Raw genomic sequence first — 20,357 nt, 5'->3', positions numbered from 1 at the left:
TATATAATGTTAATATAAACACAGATAACAGTAAATCACACATTCTTCCAACCATGGCATGTATATCAGTAAGTGATTATATTGCAGATTAATTTAAGCATTTATTTCAGTCAAGCAGAGTCTTGAGACGTGCATAGCTGCAGACATGCTTGTACACAAAAGCATGACACCTTTTGCTGTCAAATGTCCCTTATTGTCTTCTCCTGAAGTTGGCAACCCCAAATCACTAAAATTGCTTCTAGATCTATTTATTCAACTGAGAGGATTAGTTGTTTCCCTTCTTGTGATGTTCACATTTAAAAAGCCCCTTTCTACTTTTACTTCATTTCTAGTAAATTTTTGCTTTCTTTCTCTGTCTGTTATGCATGCTTTTGTTTCTTTCTTTGTTTCTTTCCATGCTAAGCTCTACCCTCCCTGCATGCTTAAAGAACAAACCGCCACGGCGAACAGAGAGGGATGGTGTTATCTCTCTTAGTGCCATTCCACAGCGTGTTCTCAGGTTCACAGACGAGGTCAGCTCTGGGTAAGGGGCCCAAATCCAAACCATATAACAATCAATAGCAAGTGAGAAGGAGCAGTGAGCAATTCAGGCACAAGTATATATGCCTGAGAAAACAAAGCAGCAAGAAACTATTACAATAGTAATATGCCATATCATGCCATGTGTATATATATATATATATATATATATATATATATATATATATATATAGATTGAGGGCACCCCCTTCCCTTATTACTATGTTAATGGCCAGTAGGGGGTTGCACGACTACTGATTTCTACTAGTCGATTTTTTATTTAAAAAAATACTCGAGTTACTCGACTACTTGTGGTTCATGCTACTGTAAATGAAAAGACATTATATATACACATATAAATTGTCCAAACTTTATAATTATGACATTACATATTTAAATGTTCATGTGTGCCACGCAAACCAGCAAAATGTAAAGATGCAAACACATAGGACAAGTAGAAAATTTATCCGTATCTAAGTTGATTATTAACCTGCTAGAACTGGTTTGGTTTTTGAGAGACTGAGACGCGCAATCATATCATATCATAACCTAAGGTTTAAATCATTGCCTTTTAAACATATACAAATAATAGACCGTATATGATGTATTATTATAGATGATATTACTCTGGCAAAGCTCTGATTTCTGAGAAATGCACCAGCTATGCTGTGTTTGATTTGCGCTCTTTTCATTCATAAAGTTTACGTTAATTCACTTCACACTCATAACTTTAGAGGTCTGTTGTATAATATTGCACTGATCCCTGACTCAACTGTTATCTAGCAAACTCCGGCCTGTGCTAGCTTCAGCCGAGTATTCAGGCAGAATTATTCTGAATTTATTTGTAATTTTTTAAGCTAAAATCCATGCCATTAAGGAATTCGGTTTCAGGCACACCCCTAATTATTACATTACATATTTTAATTTTACATGCAACAAAGATCATGTCGTAGAAAGTAACAGCTACACGCAATTCTGTAATCCTAAAATTCATGTCGTACTTGCAACTCGTTATTATGGTTAATGCATGCTCGACTAGTCGATTGTTTCTGACAGCGCCGATAAGTGGTTGAAGTAGTCGATCATTTGAAAATGGTCCCATCGGTAATAAAGTTTCTTTTTTTATATAATGAAACAATAAACTGTTTACGCTCACTTTCATGATTTTAAGATTTTCAAGTGTAAGTACCTTCAAAACACACTACAGAATGCTACAGGACACACCGTCCCTACTGTACAATGATGGTGAATAATGTATATATTAATTGGTTAATACTGTTCTTTCTTTCTTTCTTTCTTTCTTTCTTTCCAGTGATCTTCAGCCTTCATTAGACAGAGTAAGAAGTGCCAGTACAACTTGTTTGAGACCAGAGTCAAACTTCCACTCATCTGAAAGAGAAAGGTATGAGGAAACAAGGGGGATATCAGTACCTACAAGTACACTATTCTTAAACTGCACTCTGTGTAATATCTCAAAAACACCTTTGGGTTCAAACAGTAAATATGTTTACATGAATAAATAAATAATAAATAAATGGATTTATTTATTTGTTAATTAATAAAATGTTTGAGCAGCAAATCACGTGTCAAAGAAGACTGGAGTAATGATGCTGACAATTCAGATTTTAAAATATATTACAATGCTGTATGTTATATTTGCGTAATAATATATTTTTTATAACCTTACCAACTCTAAACTTTTGAACAGCAGTGTACTTTAGCATCTTTTTCTGTAACAGTTTCAGTTAAATCAGAGAAGCATCATCCTTGATCTCCATGATATCTTTCCATTCAGCTTCCTACATTCCTCCTTTTGTTTTTTTGTTTTTTGCTTTTTCTCCCACTCTGATTGTTTTCTGGATCAGTCATTTTCCATCTCACAGGCATTCTGGTAATTTGGATAGGCCAAGCTGTCAGATAGCTAACAAGAAAACCATTGATGGCGACAGGTGAGATCTCATAATAAGCCTTTGAACATCTCTTTATCACTTGTCTGTTTTTGTTTTCTACACTGATTTACGTATGCTTCTTTACTATTTTTTACCTTTCTTTGTTATTGGTTTACCCATTTCAGTTTTTGTTTGCTTGTCTGACTTTTAAATTTCATTACAACATTTCCTTTTTTTTCTTTTCACCCTTGCCCTTTTCTGCTGTGGCTGTGTTTAGACTTCAGCCCACCTCTATCCTCAGGGGTGGCAGGAGGGGGAGAGAGCCTCCCCTCAGGCCCTTTGGCCAGACCAGCTTAGGGGGTTCCTGCCCTAACTCGCCACGAGCTGACAGGTGCATGCTGGGAGCCCCTCAGAATTTGGCTGTACCTGTAGCTGCCTGTAGTTTGTGCACTGCTGCTTATTGTGATGTCTTAATCATATAAATTCAACAATACAATAAATTACTAAATTCACCTACGAATCTCAAATCAGCTTTCTTGTACTTCTGTGACTACAGTACATAGTGTAGAGGACAGTAGCTATGTTTCCATCCAAAGATTTGAATCAAACTTATGCGCAAAACTGTAATATCACATAAAACATATGCGAATAAAGCACCGTTTCCATCCAACGAGTCAAAGAGAATAAAACCCGTCCCCTCATGGTAAATGCAGCTAGTGTTGGGAAGGATACTTTAGAAAAGTAATAGGTTACAGATTAAAAGTTACCCTATTTAAAATGTACTGAGTAGTGCAACTATTTCAGGTCCTTTTTAAAGTAATGTACTGTTAGGTTTGATTAATTTTTTATTACATTTCTAAATTTCTAACGAAAGTTTTCATCTGTTGATCATTTTGAAACATTTAGAGAAGGCAGGGTTAACTTTACAGTAGGACTCAACACGGATTACGGTCAGACTTTCACAATACTTTATCACTTGAATTAAGATGATTATTTAATTTTATAGCACAGCCACACAAAATCTGACTTTAGCACGGATTCTTACTTTTTTAAAATCATAAGATATAGTTAAATAGTTACTGTTTAAAAAAAAAAAAAAAATCCTTGTATAGGTACAGTACAACAGGAAACACTAGCATCTTACAATGCCTTGGGGAAAAAAAAACACGTTAATCTTAAAAAATAAAGCAAATACATAAACCCAAATAGGAAATAAAAGAGTTATCAAAGAACCATGTGTCCTGTTCTGTGTCCTAAACTGCTGAAACATTGGTGTCACATATTTAAGAGCATTCACTGAAATTTCTGAAAGAAATCAATCAAATCTGTAAGTGTGTGAAAATATTCAGATGTAACCCTCCTTTGTAACTGTTAGCTTTTTCATACGTAACTGTAATTTAGTAACACATTTTTTTCTCAGTAACTGTAAAAGATTACAGTTTTTTTTATACATTAATTTTATAGTTAAATTACAGAATTCTGTTACATGTAACTAGTTACTCCCCAACACTGGAGTAGAATGAAATATCTTTTAATCACATTTTTTAATTGTTCATCTGATGGGAAGTAGTAATCAGTCCTTTTTTTTTTTTGGGGACAAAATCTCTCTCTTCTCAGAGAACCTCGGCATGGTGGACATTATTCCCCGGCAGGGACCACTTTATTAGGGCGCAGGGGCAGACAGCTACCACAACTCCCTGCAAAGAGCAGCAGTATAGAGCAAGGTAAGCAATTCAGGCTCTCTCTCTCTCTCTTTCTAAATACTCACAAACTCAGATAGCAGTAACCTAAAATGCTGTTACCATTCAAATTCACACCCCAAACCCATGAATCTGTTCCAGTGACAGTTACCTTTATAAATGCCAGGTAATTTCATGACTCCTTGGTCCATAGCCTTTTTTATTTTCATGTGGTCAACAAGTTGTTGATCTCTCTACCTTACTCCTTTCTGTCTCTTCTCATGCCATCTCTCATTCCTTCAACCCCATCTTCATGAAGACCATGTCAACAGTAAACCTGAGGAGAAACCTAAGTCAGGTATCTCATTCCATTCTCTGCATTTTGCCCTAGAATAGATCACTTGCTTGTCTGAATAATATCAGTTTTTAGTCAGTGGTATACTGTATATTTCTTAGATAGTTCAAACTTATCAATATTTGGAACATAATGTAGTAACTCACCCAAGTTGTTTATGTGCTTGTCAACCAGCCTGGCTGACCATCTTTAGATGGTTTGTTACTGGTCAAAGATGATTTATCAGTGTTAACAAGCTAATGGCCAGCTTGGACCTGTTAGAAACCAGCTACCATTGTTCCAAAATGTAGAGACCAGCTGACATCGAAGCACTACAGGCAGAACTATGGTCAATTTTATGATTATTCCATAACATCTCCTTTCAGACTAGTGGAAATATACAGCCAATGTACACAATTAAGTGTTTATTATATTATCTATTGTAATTGTAGATTTCAATTACAATACATATATTTAAGAAACATTAGTACTATCATGATAACGCTCAGAAGATTTAAGCATGGTAATGTATATGAAAATGTTAATGTATTTGTTCTTGGCTGAATAGATCTGATATGCTTTTGCTGCTGAATTGCTGCTGCTGTTGATTATTGCTGTTATTGTAGATTATTGCTGCTGCTGCTGCACACGTAGCATATATAATAACCTGTGGCAGATCTATACAGGTGGAGCTGGGGAAGGTGGAGGGTTTTAGAGTAACTTTGTTAGCGCAGCAAAATGCTCTAGTGAGTGCTAACCAGCCATTTCAATGTAAATCTTATTTGCTGCAACATGAACCAATCAGCTTGTGCCACGTAATTTAACGCTGTGAATATCATCAGTTTGTACTAACCACATGCTATCTAGAGTTTCATGAAAGGACTTGACATTTCTTTCAGCATTCACATATTCCTATCTATATTCTGAAGGTTTTTACAGAGGAGTTTGTTCATATAACATTCACTTGATTTATATACTGTAACTGTAATAAGTTTTGTGGGTTTTTTTTCTCTGGCTGTAGACTGCATTTTCAGATTTATGGAGCCATAAATACAGAAATCCCAAATTCCTTTTGTAAAAACCTTTAATATGTCAAAAAAGGAATATTGAAGCCGACTTTATCCGATGTTCAGATTTTCTGTTTTGGAATGTATGCAAATAAGTGCATATTTAAAGAGATAATGTCTATTTACATATTTTAACATTTTGCAAAACGTGTTATACAAAACCAGTGTACTTTAATCAGTCAACTTGAGAAGTATGGTGATAATCTATTAGTTATATTTTTGTATTACCTTAAACTGGATTTTCAAGAAGTGAATATTTAATATTCATTTCCACCAAAAGTAACACTGTTAACAATCAGAAATTTCGACTGTTTTCCAAATGTCCTTATTTCATTTTTAATTAACACTATTTCTGTGCTATTTTAAATGAGATTATTTTGTCCCCTGTTCCATTTTTGTTTTTTTCCCCCTTTCTGTCTTGATGTAGCACTAGCAGTGGAAGACCGAGCTCGTCAGTTGCAAATGAGAGGACATTCCTATCGACCAGGCTCTTCTGCCAGCTCTGGTCATGACCCAGAGGCAGAGCTCAAAAACAAGAGAGATGTGAGTGTTAAACTCCTTATCAGGTCTCTAACTCGTGTGACTGGCAATGCTGTTATGTATGGCAGGTTTTTAATTCCTATTGAAGATTTTTTTTTTCTTGTCTTTGATGGTTTAGATGTATAAGGATCAGAAGAGGAGTAGTGATAACATGTCTGCGAGGTCATCAGACAGTGACATGAGCGATGCATCAGCTATCTCCCGTGCCAGCAGTGCCTCACGGCTGAGCGCCACCAGCTACATGTCCATCCAGTCTGAGAGACCACATGGGAGAATCAGGTTAGCTTATTAACACAGGATCCATATTTAACACTCGTACTGTGTGTTAAACTATTTAAAATGAGGATAAATATAAATTGGCAGTGTCCGTTAAAGTTATTAGAAAATGCAACATAAAACATGGTTGTAAAAATTATAGTATGAACCTCTCTGATATTAAGCTACACAAATCAGACTTATAAACCTACAAAAAAGTTCTTCTAGAAGTTTAAATAGGATGTCTTAAAAATGTTTGCATGTTCCAAAAATAGTTGTAATAAGATTGTTACAAATTAAAATACTCATAATCAGATTACTGTTAATTTTTTATTGATAACACTATTGCTTTAAAGAAAATGCAGTAAATTATTCACAATTCACTGATTCTCCACAATTCTTCTCTTTTATATATTAAATTTGATATTTTAAGATTGTATTAATTAGTAGCTTTATTAGCATCAATTTATTACAAACCTGCTGCAGTTCCTTAACAACACCCAGTTTGGGAAATCCTGACTTTATCTAATGTTTCATATACTTCATGTTATTGATAACAAATAATGGAATACATTTTCTTTCTCTTTGTATTTAAATATTATGGAGCCCCGCACATGACAAGCAAGAAAAAATAAATAAATTGTGCGCACAAATTACTAATTCATTCTGTTGATGTACTTATATGTGCACACGATTACTATTTCGTTCACTCGATTTGCTAAATCATGTGCACAATTTACTAATTTGTTCCCTCTATTTATAAATTGTGTGCACGATTTAGCATTTCGAGGGAACAAATTAGAAATTGTGCGCACAATTTATAAATCGTGGGAGCGACATAGTATATTGTGCACACGATTAAGCCTACTGTTATATTATTTTTTTCATGCATGTCATGTGCGGGGCTCTGTAAAATATAAATATGGTACAGGATTTTCTTAAGTCAATGTTATAGGTAAAAAAAAAACATCTAAAAGTAATCAAATATAGTTATCTAAGATTAGTAATGTAATCGATTACTACCCTTTTTTTCTTTTTTCTTTTTTTTTTTGCTTCACTCTAAATTGCTAGTTGGGGTTAAATTTGGGGATTGATTTGGGTTTATTTTGGACGCTACACACAAAATTGGTCTATTCAGCCTAAGTATGTAAAGACAAGATGTCAGAATGCACCCATCTATATGTGTTTATAGGACATGAACGTAAATGAATTTTTTTTTTTTTTCTGTACTTTTCAGTCTTTCTTTCTTTTTAGCGCTTTGCTATTTTTCCTTTCACTGAAAAACATTATATCAACATTCACTTGGATAGCTTATTTATCTTCCTCTACAACAATCATAATAGTTCTCCCTAGTAACATTTTAAAATGATTATTTACAAAGCAGCAATTAATAATGCCGGTCACATCAGATTGTGATATTTCTTTGTTTGTTATTAGCCATGTGTTTAACATTTGCATGCTCATAGCTGTCTGTCCTGTGCATGGCTTGTTACATTTTTTATTTTCTGCATGATTTACTTTCCTTGCTATTATGGCTTGTGCTCTATTGCATGCATGCATATTGTATTGGGTGTCAAAGGTCAAAGTCGTTGGAGAGTTGTAAAGGAGATGAAAAGAAGGAGAGAAGGATTTCATGGGGGGTAAATGGAACAGACAACAGGAGGAGTCTAGGAAAGAGACGTTTCTCTGAGGAGCTTAAACGCAGACGTCATACGGTGGCTGGAGATGTGAGGTAACATGGACCAGCTCCCCCCATGTTTTCACCTTATCCACCACCGAAGAAAATTTCATCCTTACCTCATATCAGAAAAAAAAAAAGTTTCTAGTACCAATTTAAAAATCCAGTAACAGCATATAGAAATTTGCTCAACAAACTTCCTCGTCTTGCCAGAAAACAGACCACAATCTACCACTACCACAATCTGTAATACTTCACTGAGACTGTATGATCCCTTTGTAGTTGGCTCTTAAAAGTGCAAAAGCATGCTCAACCTCAGCACACATCTGGACATATGCCCAGTTCTTCTTCGACATTTAATCAGCATTTGATATATTACTGCTGCCATGATCACTAGAAAATGTATACAACATCTCTCTTGCATGAAATTCCATTTGCCACATGCACACCATGGTTGGTAATATTGAAACCTTAATAACAGTTACTTTTGTGAACATGGCACATTTTACAAAAAGACTAATTTACATAGAAAGGAGTCAATGACGATGGTAAGAAGAAAATTTGCATTCCTACAGCATAAACAGTAGAACATATAATTAATAACGACAAGTTTGGGAGTTGTATTCCCAGAGAATGCATGAATTAATTAAAAAAAGTACACCTTTAATGCAGTTTCATCACCACTTCAGATAAAAGTGTATAATGCTAAAAAAGATAAACTCCATAAATATAAATGTAAAATTAAAAGAAAAAGAATGATGTTAATTATTATATTAATTATTAAATAATAATTACAGAATCTGTAATAACTTTTATTACAGATTCTAAGTAACTAGATAATATTTAGTATATGTATATTATTTATTATTTGCTCCTCGAGCTGAGTCTGTTTCTGTTTATGTTTTTGTCCTTGCCAGAGTTTAAGATATTATGATTTTATTAAAGTTGCTATGAAACCACATAAAATGTGAACAATTCTGTATACAAATAAAAATAACTATACTTGAGAGGCACTAGAAATTGTATGCCCAGAGTGGTTAACCACAACCAATAAGTATTATCAAATGCCTTCTAATAGAAATAGAAAATGGACACTATGAGAATCTTTTCTTTTCCTCTCTCTTTTCTGATATATTTGGCTTTACTAACCAATTATATCTTCAATATTTCTGATCAATTTGAAGCCACACACTACAGTAGTTATCAATTTGAATGAAGTCTGCTTAGTTCAATCAAACATACTGTAGGCATAACGTAAAGTTGCTATTGCGACATACTAAACGCTGTCTAAAACTATTTTATGAAGCTACTACTTTAACAATTATAATGCATGCAGTTTTTGATATATAAATTGACTATGAAATAACTAAGTTTATTTGTCACAATCTTTAAAATGAGCTAGTGAAGGCAAAATGTGGTTAAAAATAGTGAAAAACGTAAATGTACTATTGTCAAAAATATTCCGTTTCCCTACACATTCATTGTGAATTGTGAACTAAAATATAGATGTTGAAAAAAATGAGAAAGTATTAATATATTATCTATCTTCAATTCATATTCAAGAGGCTTCAGCTATTCATACTGCATTGGAATATTCTTCTCTGCTGCTGAAAAATATCATTTTCCCTACAAATAGTTTGAGAGGTTCATTATGCATGCTTTTTGAATTCATTTGTTTGTATTCTGCTTCATTCACATGCCACTCTGTCTGTGTAAATGTTTGTCCTGTGTATTGTACTGTGTGTATTAGAGCCCTCTTTGCATGCCTCACCTCATACATCCCATGCTTGAATACTGAGCCAGCACTGGATCCCAAACCCAGACCCCTGTCTGTCACTACCCTCCAGCCTGTGGAAGAGAGACCCACCTTCTTACTTCCTATCCCCACCCTGTGTCCCCCAGAGAGGGGGTTAGAGTGTAGAGATGATGGAGATGGTGCAACTGGACAGTCCTGCAGTACCTTGACTCCATCAGTGGGCGCAGACACGAGGCGGCTCCTCCGAACCCCCAGGGGGCAGCAGAGGACATGGCTCCTCTGTCAGAGTGTTCTGCCATGTCATAATATAGACAGTTTGAATAACTAAACCAAACATGTTGCTGTTCAATTAACACAATTATGTTATCTCATGTGTAAGTCTTAAGGACCTCATGAAAAATCATTACACTTTTAAGGCTTTTAGTGACTATGTGTTACAAACATATACGTAGATTATGAGTGCTTCATGGGAATAAGCGGTGTTATTTTGGAGGGATTTGATTGTTGCAATTCTCTGATTGGTGGAGATGTCTCTGCAGAATCATGGGTAATGTATTTTTTCACCAGGAATTCATAATTGATCATATCATTTGAATGCATTTTGATGGCTTCAGCAAAAGCATATAGCATTAATTAACAACATCATAGCTCACAATAAGGCAAATCCCCAATGGAGAAAGTCAATGGCATTTTTACTTCTGGATCCTGAACCTCTCTATTCTGGCTAGGAACCAATTAGCAATTTAAATAAAACTTCGCTTGTCAAATAATTTTATGGAGTCTTTAACAGGTGTTAACTTGTATTGACTACTGCAGGAGTCATGGTTCAGGCTAATTTCATATAGAGAAGTTGGCTGAGAATATGAATTGTATGTATTTTATGTTCTATACTGGTTTGTGCACAATCATTGGATTGGACAAAAATAGTTTTTTTTTTTTTTTTTTTTTTTTTTTTTTTTTTTTGTGCTAAGGTTAAAATCAGTGACATAGAAGGCTGTGTTGTGAATACAACCATAAAAGAATAAAGCATTTTGAATACCATTCTCAACAGTCTCTGTTTAGTGTCAGTTAGTTTCTATTACCTTTATATACTGGATCAACTAATCTGTTACTAATTTAGTCTATCTCTCTTTTACTTGCTTTCTCTTGCTTTCAGTCGACAAGTCAGAGCCTCATCTGGTCGAAGCATGCTAAAGAGCACAAGCGTTAGCGGTGACATCAACACGTCAGAGCGAACAGACGGCAGCCAGTCTGACACTGCCCTGGGAACAGTTGGAACCGGAGCCAAAAAGCGGCGCTCCAGCCTCAATGCTCGATTCGTGGCTATCGTGGGAAACCGTCGCAGCCGAAGCACCTCACAGATCAGTCAAACGGGTAACTAGTTCAAATCTATTAACATACAGTATTTACTGACATATCACTTGAGACTTATTGATATAACAATTAGAATTTAAATCTATTTGGACTACTACCTGTGCACAATGCACATTTCTTAATATTAAGCCTCAAATATGTACAACATACAACAACCAACATAATAAAATGTTACCACATTTACACTCATCTGTTTTGGAAAAAATTAACATGTAACATATCCACTTTTAATTGCACATTTCCCTCTGAAAATGTTGTAAAAATGTGCCAGAATCAACAAAAGAAATTATTTAGCAGAAATGACAGAATAGGTTTTGTCCAAGAGACTTGGACATCAGTTCATTTAAATATTTTCAAGATTTCTATGTTAACACAAGAGGGCACTCGATGTTTATGAAACTGCATTTTAGGCTTACCTTTCTTTTTTTCACTTATGCTGAATTCAGAACTGCATGCTAGCATACTACTCTTACTGCCATATAATTGTATGGTAAAAATTGTAAGGGCAGTATGATAGCACGCTGTTCCGAATTTCAGCATTTGTTTTGATTAGTATCCTGCTATGAGTTTAATGGCATGCTTAAGCTATGGTTTGTCCTCATCAAACATGAGCAGGGTCTTTTCAGAGGGGCACCTGTGGCCATTTTAGTGCTTTCAGATGTCAGCACTCACTCTGCATTGTTTGATATAATACGATTTTTCATCGGGCGACTTATGTCAGTGCCACAGAGCTTGTTTCTTTTGAAAAATTCTTGAAAGAACATTAGAGGATTGTAAAACCTCCGGGGGAACTGCATTTTGTTCTCTCTGTTTTATGTAAGCAGACAAAAAGGGATTTGGGATGATGAGACATGCCCTTGTTTTTAAGAGAGATAAAAGGGGGTGGTTAACACAGTACGGTTAACGTCCATCCCGGTGGGAGCTACAAGCACTGTCAAATTATTTCGCTGCCTGCTTTTAACATCAAAAAGGATGTCATATAGTAAAGAGATAGTCTGCAGCTTGACCAGTATTGTTTAGAGAGGACACTGATCCAACTCTTTAAAACTTCATCACAGAAAATCACATAGGAGCGATACAGATTTGTCTTTTTTCTCTAAATGAATGATACAGACTTCTCTTAAAAGTCTCTTTTTCTGATTGTTTGTCCATCTGTCCTTCAGAGGCATCCAGTAAGAAGTCAAAGGGCAGTCAAGGGACGATCCAGCGCAGTCAGGAGACGGGAATGGCTGTGGAATTGCAGAGGAATATGAGTCGTCAACCCAGCCGTGAATCTAACAACGGAAGCATGAACAGCTACAACTCTGAGGGCAGGTAAGTTTCCTTCTGCTTTATTAGTTTTTTATCATCTTTTGCATACTTCTAAATGTATGTAGGACTTGTATGGTGTGTTTTTATGTATATTGCACTGCATTGGTGAAGCACTTTTCCAAAAATCTGTCGCATATTCTTTAAAGCAGCATGGAAACTTTTGTTCTCATCATTTCCTACCAATAGCGATTTATTGAATGTACATGTTTGTCCTAAATCATGGGTCAGTTGGAGCAATTTCCTGTTTCTTTAAATACAGCAATCCAGCATAATTTGACATTTTCCATATTTTTTCCTCTTCTGAAATTCCCCATCTTAAACCAAGGTTATTATTGTCTAGAAATAGCAGCCTCCTTAAGTGCCGTTCCTGTTACCCTGACAACCTTCAGTCAGGCATTACCATTATGCCTCAAAAAAAAAAAAAAAAAAAAAAACCTGTTCAGTTCGTGAGAACAACATACCTGCATATAAACCTACAATAGTTTGGGTCCAATGATCATTAAAATATGACTAAATACAGAATTTTATTTCCAAAACTTTGAGATCCAATTACTAAATTTTGAAACGAATCTACCATAAATCAGAAAGAACAGCATCTGCAGTATTTCATATCAATGTTTGTCTTGGTCAGTCCAATCTTCCCAGCAGTTCGAGTCGAGACTCAGTTCAGTGACTTCCTGGATGGACTGGGCCCTGCTCAACTAGTTGGCCGGCAAACCCTTGCCACACCAGCAATTGGTAAGTTTTCGATTTTTGTTCTTTAATCTTTCACCCTTGTAGCATACTATCGTTATCCCAAATTGTTTACAATTTGTATTCATTTATATACATTTTTGTAGATGTAATTGATTGTGATTAATTTAAATAGTTTCATTATATTAAATAGCTGCATAATGTGTATAAATATTTGTTGAGAAAAGGCACCAATGTGATTTAAGACATTATATTATTGAGGCAGACAAATAGAAAGAATTCAGAATTGAGTTTATTTTCATATCACTGAACATAAGCCCAATACTGTCCAATGATGTATTATTATTATTATTATTATTGCACTTATAATTGTACTAAATACCTTCAATTTAATTTACAGCCCTCATTCACTTACATATTTCAGTACAAAATAACTGCTAATGGAAACCGCAGTATGTCGGAAATGCTTTTTGCATGAATCATTTGAGTAAGTCCATTAAGCAAAGCTACCATTTAAATAAATTATTTTATTTGTGTATTCTGTGATGTCCAGGTGACATTCAAATTGGCATGGTGAATAAGAAAGGCCAGCTGGAGGTGGAGGTGATAAGAGCACGAGGTCTCATCCAAAAACCAGGGTCCAAATCACTCCCCGGTGAGTCGCTTCTGCTCTATTCTGAACTCCATGTGTCTCAGATTACTCAGCCATGATACAACTCATCAAGCAGTTCTAGCTGATACAAAAAGCACTAGTCACACTAATGTCAGTATGCACTGTTTATATCTGTCTAATTTGATTCATTCTTTACATAGCTCCATATGTCAAAGTCTATCTTCTACACAATGGGGCGTATGTAGCTAAGAAGAAGACAAAAATTGCACGCAAGACACTCGACCCGCTGTACCAGCAAACGCTGCAGTTTGAAGAAAGTCCACAGGGTAAAGTGTTACAAGTGAGTCATGTGGTTTATTCTTCTTTTTTCAACATGTCGTTTCACTGATGAGGAAGTCGAAAAAAGTCTTTTTGGAGAAAATATCATTTGAAGGCTTGTGTGTCTAGTTTAAATGGATCACACTTGTGAGATTAGATGTTATTAACCTTGATTATGTGACCTGATAGGGTCATCCACTGATGAATCTGTTGATTTTCATCCAATTAGGTAATTGTCTGGGGAGATTATGGGCGAATGGACCACAAATCCTTCATGGGAGTTGCACAAATCCTACTAGAGGAGCTGGACCTCTCCAGCAACGTGATTGGCTGGTATAAACTTTTCCCGCCTTCTTCCCTAGTCGACCCAACTCTTGCCTCTCTAACTCGACGTGCTTCTCAGTCATCCCTGGACAGTTCGCCGGCACCTGCGGGGGTTCGATCGTAGTGGACTAATAACATAAAGCACAGTCTGTGAGACAACAGGACAACAATAAGAGCCAGGCAGAAAATGCGATGAAATAACACAAAGCTTTGTTCAAATCTGACAATCACTCCTGTGACTTTGTTTTTGTTTTCCTCTTTGTGGGTAGCCCGTGTTCTGCCAAATTTGTTTGTCCTAAATGAAATCGTTTATTTCTCTCACTGTTTGTCGCGTGAGATTTAGGGCTGTCTACACTAGCACGCGGGAAGCACCGCTTTAGGGAGAACATAGAAAGCAGTGTGATATTCAGTCAAGTCTTCATTGAAATATACGTTAGCTAGTTTTTAACAGAGCATCAGAATGTATCAACCCAAAAACAAAGGTGACCTCTGACCAAGGGATTGTGGGGGCTCAGTCGAGGCCCTGTCTAAACCCTGTTTGTACTGAAAGCGAAAGGTCAGGAACTTGAAAGACGTAGGGCGTCCCCTGGGGAGGTTGTCTGGAAGGGCAGGGCCTTTCTTGGTGCCTAAACCTGGAGGACCCAAAGCCATGGTTCATATCCTCCAAAACAGTTTTCAACGTATGTGACAGCGAACGGAGGCCGCTCTCGTCGTTTATTTCACTTCTTTTTTAAATGAAAAACAACAGGTTTGCATTGTCCTGTGAAAAAGACAGGAAACACTAAAAAATAAATTGAAGATGATGCATCTGGAATTCCACACATTTCTTTGCATATTTTTATTTACTTTTATTAACTGAAACTATTACATTATCCTAAAGTACGTTGCTATACATCATCTTATTCAGTGAATTGGATTTGATTTTTAGATGTTTACACTTATCATTCAATGCTATTAAAAAGTAGATATTTAGTTCATGAGAAACACTATGTACCAAGATAAACATATTTGCGAACTTTGTTCATTTTCCTATTTGGGGTGTTTGGTAAAGGAAATCTATACAGTTATGTTTTCATCTGTTGAGTATTTTGGTACATAGAGTTTTTCAGACACTAAACTAACTTTTTAACTTTGTTTGATGCTAAGTGTTTGTGCAGACGTACACTTGTCTTTTTGATATACTGTATGTGGTATACTGTAAAAGCAAAAGCCACTTTCAGCTTATACTGTACCACTCTGAGGTAACACGACTGGCCCGAGCCCTTGCACATACGTCTTTATTTTGAATAAAAAATGCAAGCACAAAAGCTTGATTTTAATATATATATATATATATATATATATATATATATATATATATATATATATATATATATATATATATATATATATATATATATATAATCAAGCCAACTAGCTTGTTAATTGCATTTCCACTTTGTGTACTTGCCAGAAAACAAAGAAAAGAGTCATGCAAATACAAATTCCTCTTGTGTGTCTCTGTATATGTTGACGTGACCAATCCGATTTTGCCATCACAAGCATAAACACCAATCATCTATCAGGCCAATGGACCCTTTCTCCAGTGCGGCGGAGCAGCATGACTTGGATCAGTTCCCAGCTGCATGCACATTTTTGTAAAACAGACTACACAAATGTTAAAAAGTAACAGAAATAGATATGTGTTAGTTCAACATACTGTAGGCCAGCTTGTATGTTGCATGTACCTGTACAGTTTGCTTGTACTTGAATATAAGAGATAATCCAAGAAAAAGAAGCCATTTGCTTTCACTCAGACTTTTCAGATCAGCTACAAAACTAGTTCATGTCCTCCATTCGGGTGCTGAATGTTGCAACATGTTTTCTTTCTTTATTTTTTAAAAGTTTTTGATTGCTTTTAAGTCTTTTATATCCCTTAGGGGAAATGTGCTGTACTGTAACACTGAACAAAAACTAACCTCCCTCACGTTTTACAGATTTTACCGTATCATAATTTACCTCAAAACCACAGAAATTTACTTAGAAATGTGTATACATCCCATCAAGTTATTCAAGAGTATACCGATATCAAAACAGGAACTATCAAAAATATATCATACATACATACATAAAAGTATCCATGTTCAATATAAATGTAGATGCACAGAGACTTATTAGTGCATGTGTTGTAAATATGAGATGACCATGTGGTTAAGCCATATTTGCAAAGGGGCCAAGGCTTACTTTTGAGAACAACCATCCCAACACAAGGGACCGCTGAGCGGACACCTTTCTCATCATATGGGTCCAAATCTAGAGCTCTCACTGTCACTTTTAGAGGGCCGAACCCCTCCGCTCTAAAGCTGTAGCCAGACTGTCATTTTCTCTGTGCTTTCGAGCCAAATTCTTCACCTCTGCTATCAGAACATTTGGATTGTTTTTCTTCATGAGAGACAGGTGTTTCTTTAACTTGATCAGTATTCTTGGGTAGAGGAGAAAAACAATGCTGACTGTTTACAACTTCTAGTATGTGTTCCACTGAGATGATGAAAAAGAAAAAGTATTCACTGCAACATTTCTGTTTGTATACAGGTGTGGCTCATATGATGTGTATGTTTTATATTTAAAAAGAAAAAAAATGAAAAAGTTCATTTTTATTATTTCCAAATAATAAAAAAAAGTGTGTGAAAGAAATTTCAACCCAATGTTTGTTCTTTTCTTGTTCATGGAATTTTTTATTTATCAACAGTGATGAGATGAACAGACTTTAGCCCATATATTAAGATTGTTTGAGAATAAATAAAAGCAATCACTGCTTTTGACCTTCACTTATACTTCCAACATTTCTAACCATATATTTAATCATCTAATAGTGCTTTTCTATAATGTTGGCTCTGGCCAATACCCTCTAAGGCTTTGTTTAGGAGCAATAACATCTGTATGCAATCTGTCTTGTATATGACCCCATTCGTGACCTTTCAGAGGACCACAGGAAGTTTCCATCCATTTTCCACCAATCACGGTTCATAAGTGCAACAATAGCAAAAACATTCAACATTTATAATTTCTCACAATAATGCTATTTGCGCATACAGTAAGTGTAGGCTATGTGAGTGGAAAGAAAACCAAAGTACAGAAAATTTCAGAGAAAAGTCTCATTCATGACATCATCCAACTTGCTGCAGCATTATGGGAAGCTTATACACGTGGGAGGCTAGCTAGTTATTACACATCTTGCCCCATAATGGAACATGTTGTCACGGTGTTAAGAATCTGTCATTCGTTTTTATATTATCCACCTTATTTTGCAATGCAAAATGTGAGCATATTTTATAGCCAAAATAAACAATAACTTGAAGAATAACAGATGGCAGTAAAAGGTTAAGTTATTTCCTCTACAAATCAGTGTTTATAATTAATAAATGTAAAAATAAAGTGGAAAGTTTTTTTTATTATTATTATGTAAAAATTACGTTAAGGCAAACTGTAAATAGCACCGCTTTTGGGTTATTTTGTATGTAATTTTGCTTATGTAATTATGTTCCACATTTAAAGAGCCAAAATGTGACCCTGAACCACAAAACTACTCATAAGTAGCACTGTTTTACTTGTAGCAATAGCCAACAATGTATGTGTCAAAATTATCGAGTTTTCTTTTATGCCAAAATTCATTACGATATTGAGTAATGATCGTGTACCAATAAGATATTTTGTAAATTTCCTACCGTAAGTATTAGTAATATGCATTGCTAAGGAATTCTTCTGGACAGCTTCAGAGGCAGTTTTTTCAAACTATAATTTTTAAAGTTACTGAAATATATTTAGATATTCTTTGTGACAATTTACCTAGGTCTGCTCTATTGCAATCCCAATGCTGACTGAACGGCGTCGTGAGAGTTATCCTTACACTCAGCAGCAGAGGGCAGACGATTGTTAGGATCTTCCTCAGAGATTCGGTTCGTGTGATCACACAGTGGAGAATCATCAACTCAGCACTCTCAGCATCCCGTCAGGGCTCGCTTTCTTTGCCATGCTCAGACTTAACCCTGCATTCAAAGAAGAATTATGCAATTAATGCCATCATTTAAGACCACAGGTTTTAGAGTAAACTGGTAAAGCATGAATGTATCTATCAATTGATTCATTCTAAAATCAAGAACCAGTATGTACAAGTCAGTCTAATACAGAGATAGGCTACAAGTAACCAGACCATATTAATGTACACACTCCACCTAAAACAAAAAAAGTAACTATATGCAATTCTCTTAACCTCTATTGTAGTCTATTGAAGATCCACATAATTGCATGTCCTTCCCCGTTGCCTCTCCAGCTCGCGTCACAGCAATTAGCCTGATACATGTCCCTGTGTTCAGCCAATGACCCCAGTGCTCCACTCATGACTGATGGCAAGTGATGGTGCTGGTTGCAGCAAAAGAGCTCATGGAAAATAGAAATAATTTCCATTGTGGGCTTTACTGGATCATTTTCTCAAGTTTCTAACCATATAAAAATGCGTAAGAGAGTAAATCGCATTAACACCAGTAGCACACAGATGGTGAAGTGTATAGGCCTACTTCTATTCTTAGCCCTTGATGAGCTAGAATGAATGTGAGTCTATGCCTCTAATATAGATGATTGGAACTCCGTCACATACTGTTTACATACATGCTGGATTCTGAGTCATTGGATACAAGGTTGAGAAGCAAATGGAATGCAGCCCATGATGAGGCACGTGTAAATCATCACTTTTCGACAAATGTAGGCCTAGGTGCTATTGATATGCTGAGTCCTGAAACAATGTTAATTTTTTTTTTTTTTGTATCTAAAAAAAAAAAATGATGGAAAACAGATCTGATTAAATTAATTAGTATTCACCATCTTTACTGGTTATACTTATTTATATGGACATATGGACCAGCGCAAGATGTTGCTTAGGCTACTGACACAGCACACAATGCTCACCAAAAAGAAAGCAGTGGTCAAGGGAAGAACAAAAAGCCACAGTTTCCCAATCAGTTATTTATGTGTGGGGTCCGTGACAGAAAAGTGTCTGAAGCCAATAAAACCGATGGAAGAAGTGCCTCAGCCTGCACTGCAGTCTGGTCCACCAGTGACCGTTAAACTTAAGAGCATCTCATTTGACAATCAAATAGACTTAAATTGCTCTTGAGTCTTTTGCATAGTAAGATGCCGGCGTTCCAGAAGATTAAAAGAAGAATAAGTATGTTGTCCGACATTTCTTCTTCTCACAGATGGATCGTTATGATCCAGCAGGAGTTCAGAGTTTAACTCTAGGGGAGGGCGAGCAAGCCCACACAGAAAACACAGAGTTCGTGTGGATTTTATTTTGGGTTTAGACACGTGCTGCCTGACAGTTATACTACGAGGCTCTGGATAAAAGGGAAAATGTGCCTAACTAGTTAGCAGTCTTTATTTAAAAGGAAACTTTCATTAGAGATAAAATTAGATTAGATTAAATTAGAATCTATTTTCAATTTATTCAGAGTGGGATTCATGCTAATTACTCATTCTGCGAATTTTTGTTGGTAGGGATAATTCATTTCCCCAATTTGTTGAAATCTGGCACAAATATTTAACTGGCTTTTTATAATATGTATTAGGCTATAATTGTTGTTGTTGTTGTTTTGCAAGTGTAGCGAATCCGGAAAGGGACATTAGCCTAATAGACTGTTGCTATGGTTACCTCCTCAAGCAAACTCGGTTTCTTTCCTGAAGCTGTATTTTGCAATAAAATTAATGTTTTATGAAAACTATTAAATGTCCTTTATGTAAGTACATTAAAACACCGTTTGATTTGGCATCATGTGAGAGTTTAAAGCTAGCTCCTCTTAATAACGGAAACTTAATGCGTTTTTTTTTCTGAAAGGAACCCTCGTGGTCTGTTACTGCGGAATCGCACTGTACCAGTTTAACTTTAGGAAATACGATTTTAAGAACGAGTTGTTATGCAAATAATAATTTTACTATGTAAACACGCGCATGACTGCTCAACCGTCAGCTTACCAGA

General features: G+C 35.7%; 1 protein-coding gene across 6 annotated transcripts in view; it reads left to right on the top strand.

The window, feature by feature from the left end:
- The window catches only part of rims1b (regulating synaptic membrane exocytosis 1b), a 67,685-nt gene extending 52,610 nt beyond the window's left edge, over positions 1-15,075 (top strand). Inside the window, exons 21-34 of one of the 6 annotated variants that reach the window (XM_026204381.1) lie at positions 404-523; positions 1,832-1,921; positions 2,385-2,468; positions 2,686-2,799; positions 4,026-4,132; positions 5,916-6,031; positions 6,147-6,307; positions 7,863-8,015; positions 10,874-11,091; positions 12,255-12,405; positions 13,034-13,140; positions 13,649-13,750; positions 13,909-14,048; positions 14,256-15,075. In XM_026204381.1, coding sequence (XP_026060166.1) covers positions 404-523; positions 1,832-1,921; positions 2,385-2,468; positions 2,686-2,799; positions 4,026-4,132; positions 5,916-6,031; positions 6,147-6,307; positions 7,863-8,015; positions 10,874-11,091; positions 12,255-12,405; positions 13,034-13,140; positions 13,649-13,750; positions 13,909-14,048; positions 14,256-14,474 — 1,882 coding nt within the window. In that variant the 3' untranslated portion in view covers positions 14,475-15,075. Of the gene's footprint in view, positions 1-403; positions 524-1,831; positions 1,922-2,384; positions 2,469-2,685; positions 2,800-4,025; positions 4,133-4,406; positions 4,446-5,915; positions 6,032-6,146; positions 6,308-7,862; positions 8,016-10,873; positions 11,092-12,254; positions 12,406-13,033; positions 13,141-13,648; positions 13,751-13,908; positions 14,049-14,255 lie in introns of all 6 variants that reach the window. The other 5 variants (XM_026204376.1, XM_026204377.1, XM_026204379.1 and 2 more) reach the window with 5 other exon arrangements.
- The last annotated feature ends 5,282 nt before the right edge of the window (positions 15,076-20,357 follow it).

This window comes from Carassius auratus, chromosome 26 (assembly GCF_003368295.1).
Source record: "Carassius auratus strain Wakin chromosome 26, ASM336829v1, whole genome shotgun sequence".
NCBI classification, from domain to species: domain Eukaryota; kingdom Metazoa; phylum Chordata; class Actinopteri; order Cypriniformes; family Cyprinidae; genus Carassius; species Carassius auratus.
The sequence above is the reverse complement of the archived record's forward strand: the minus strand, read 5'-3'. Positions and strand labels throughout refer to the sequence as shown.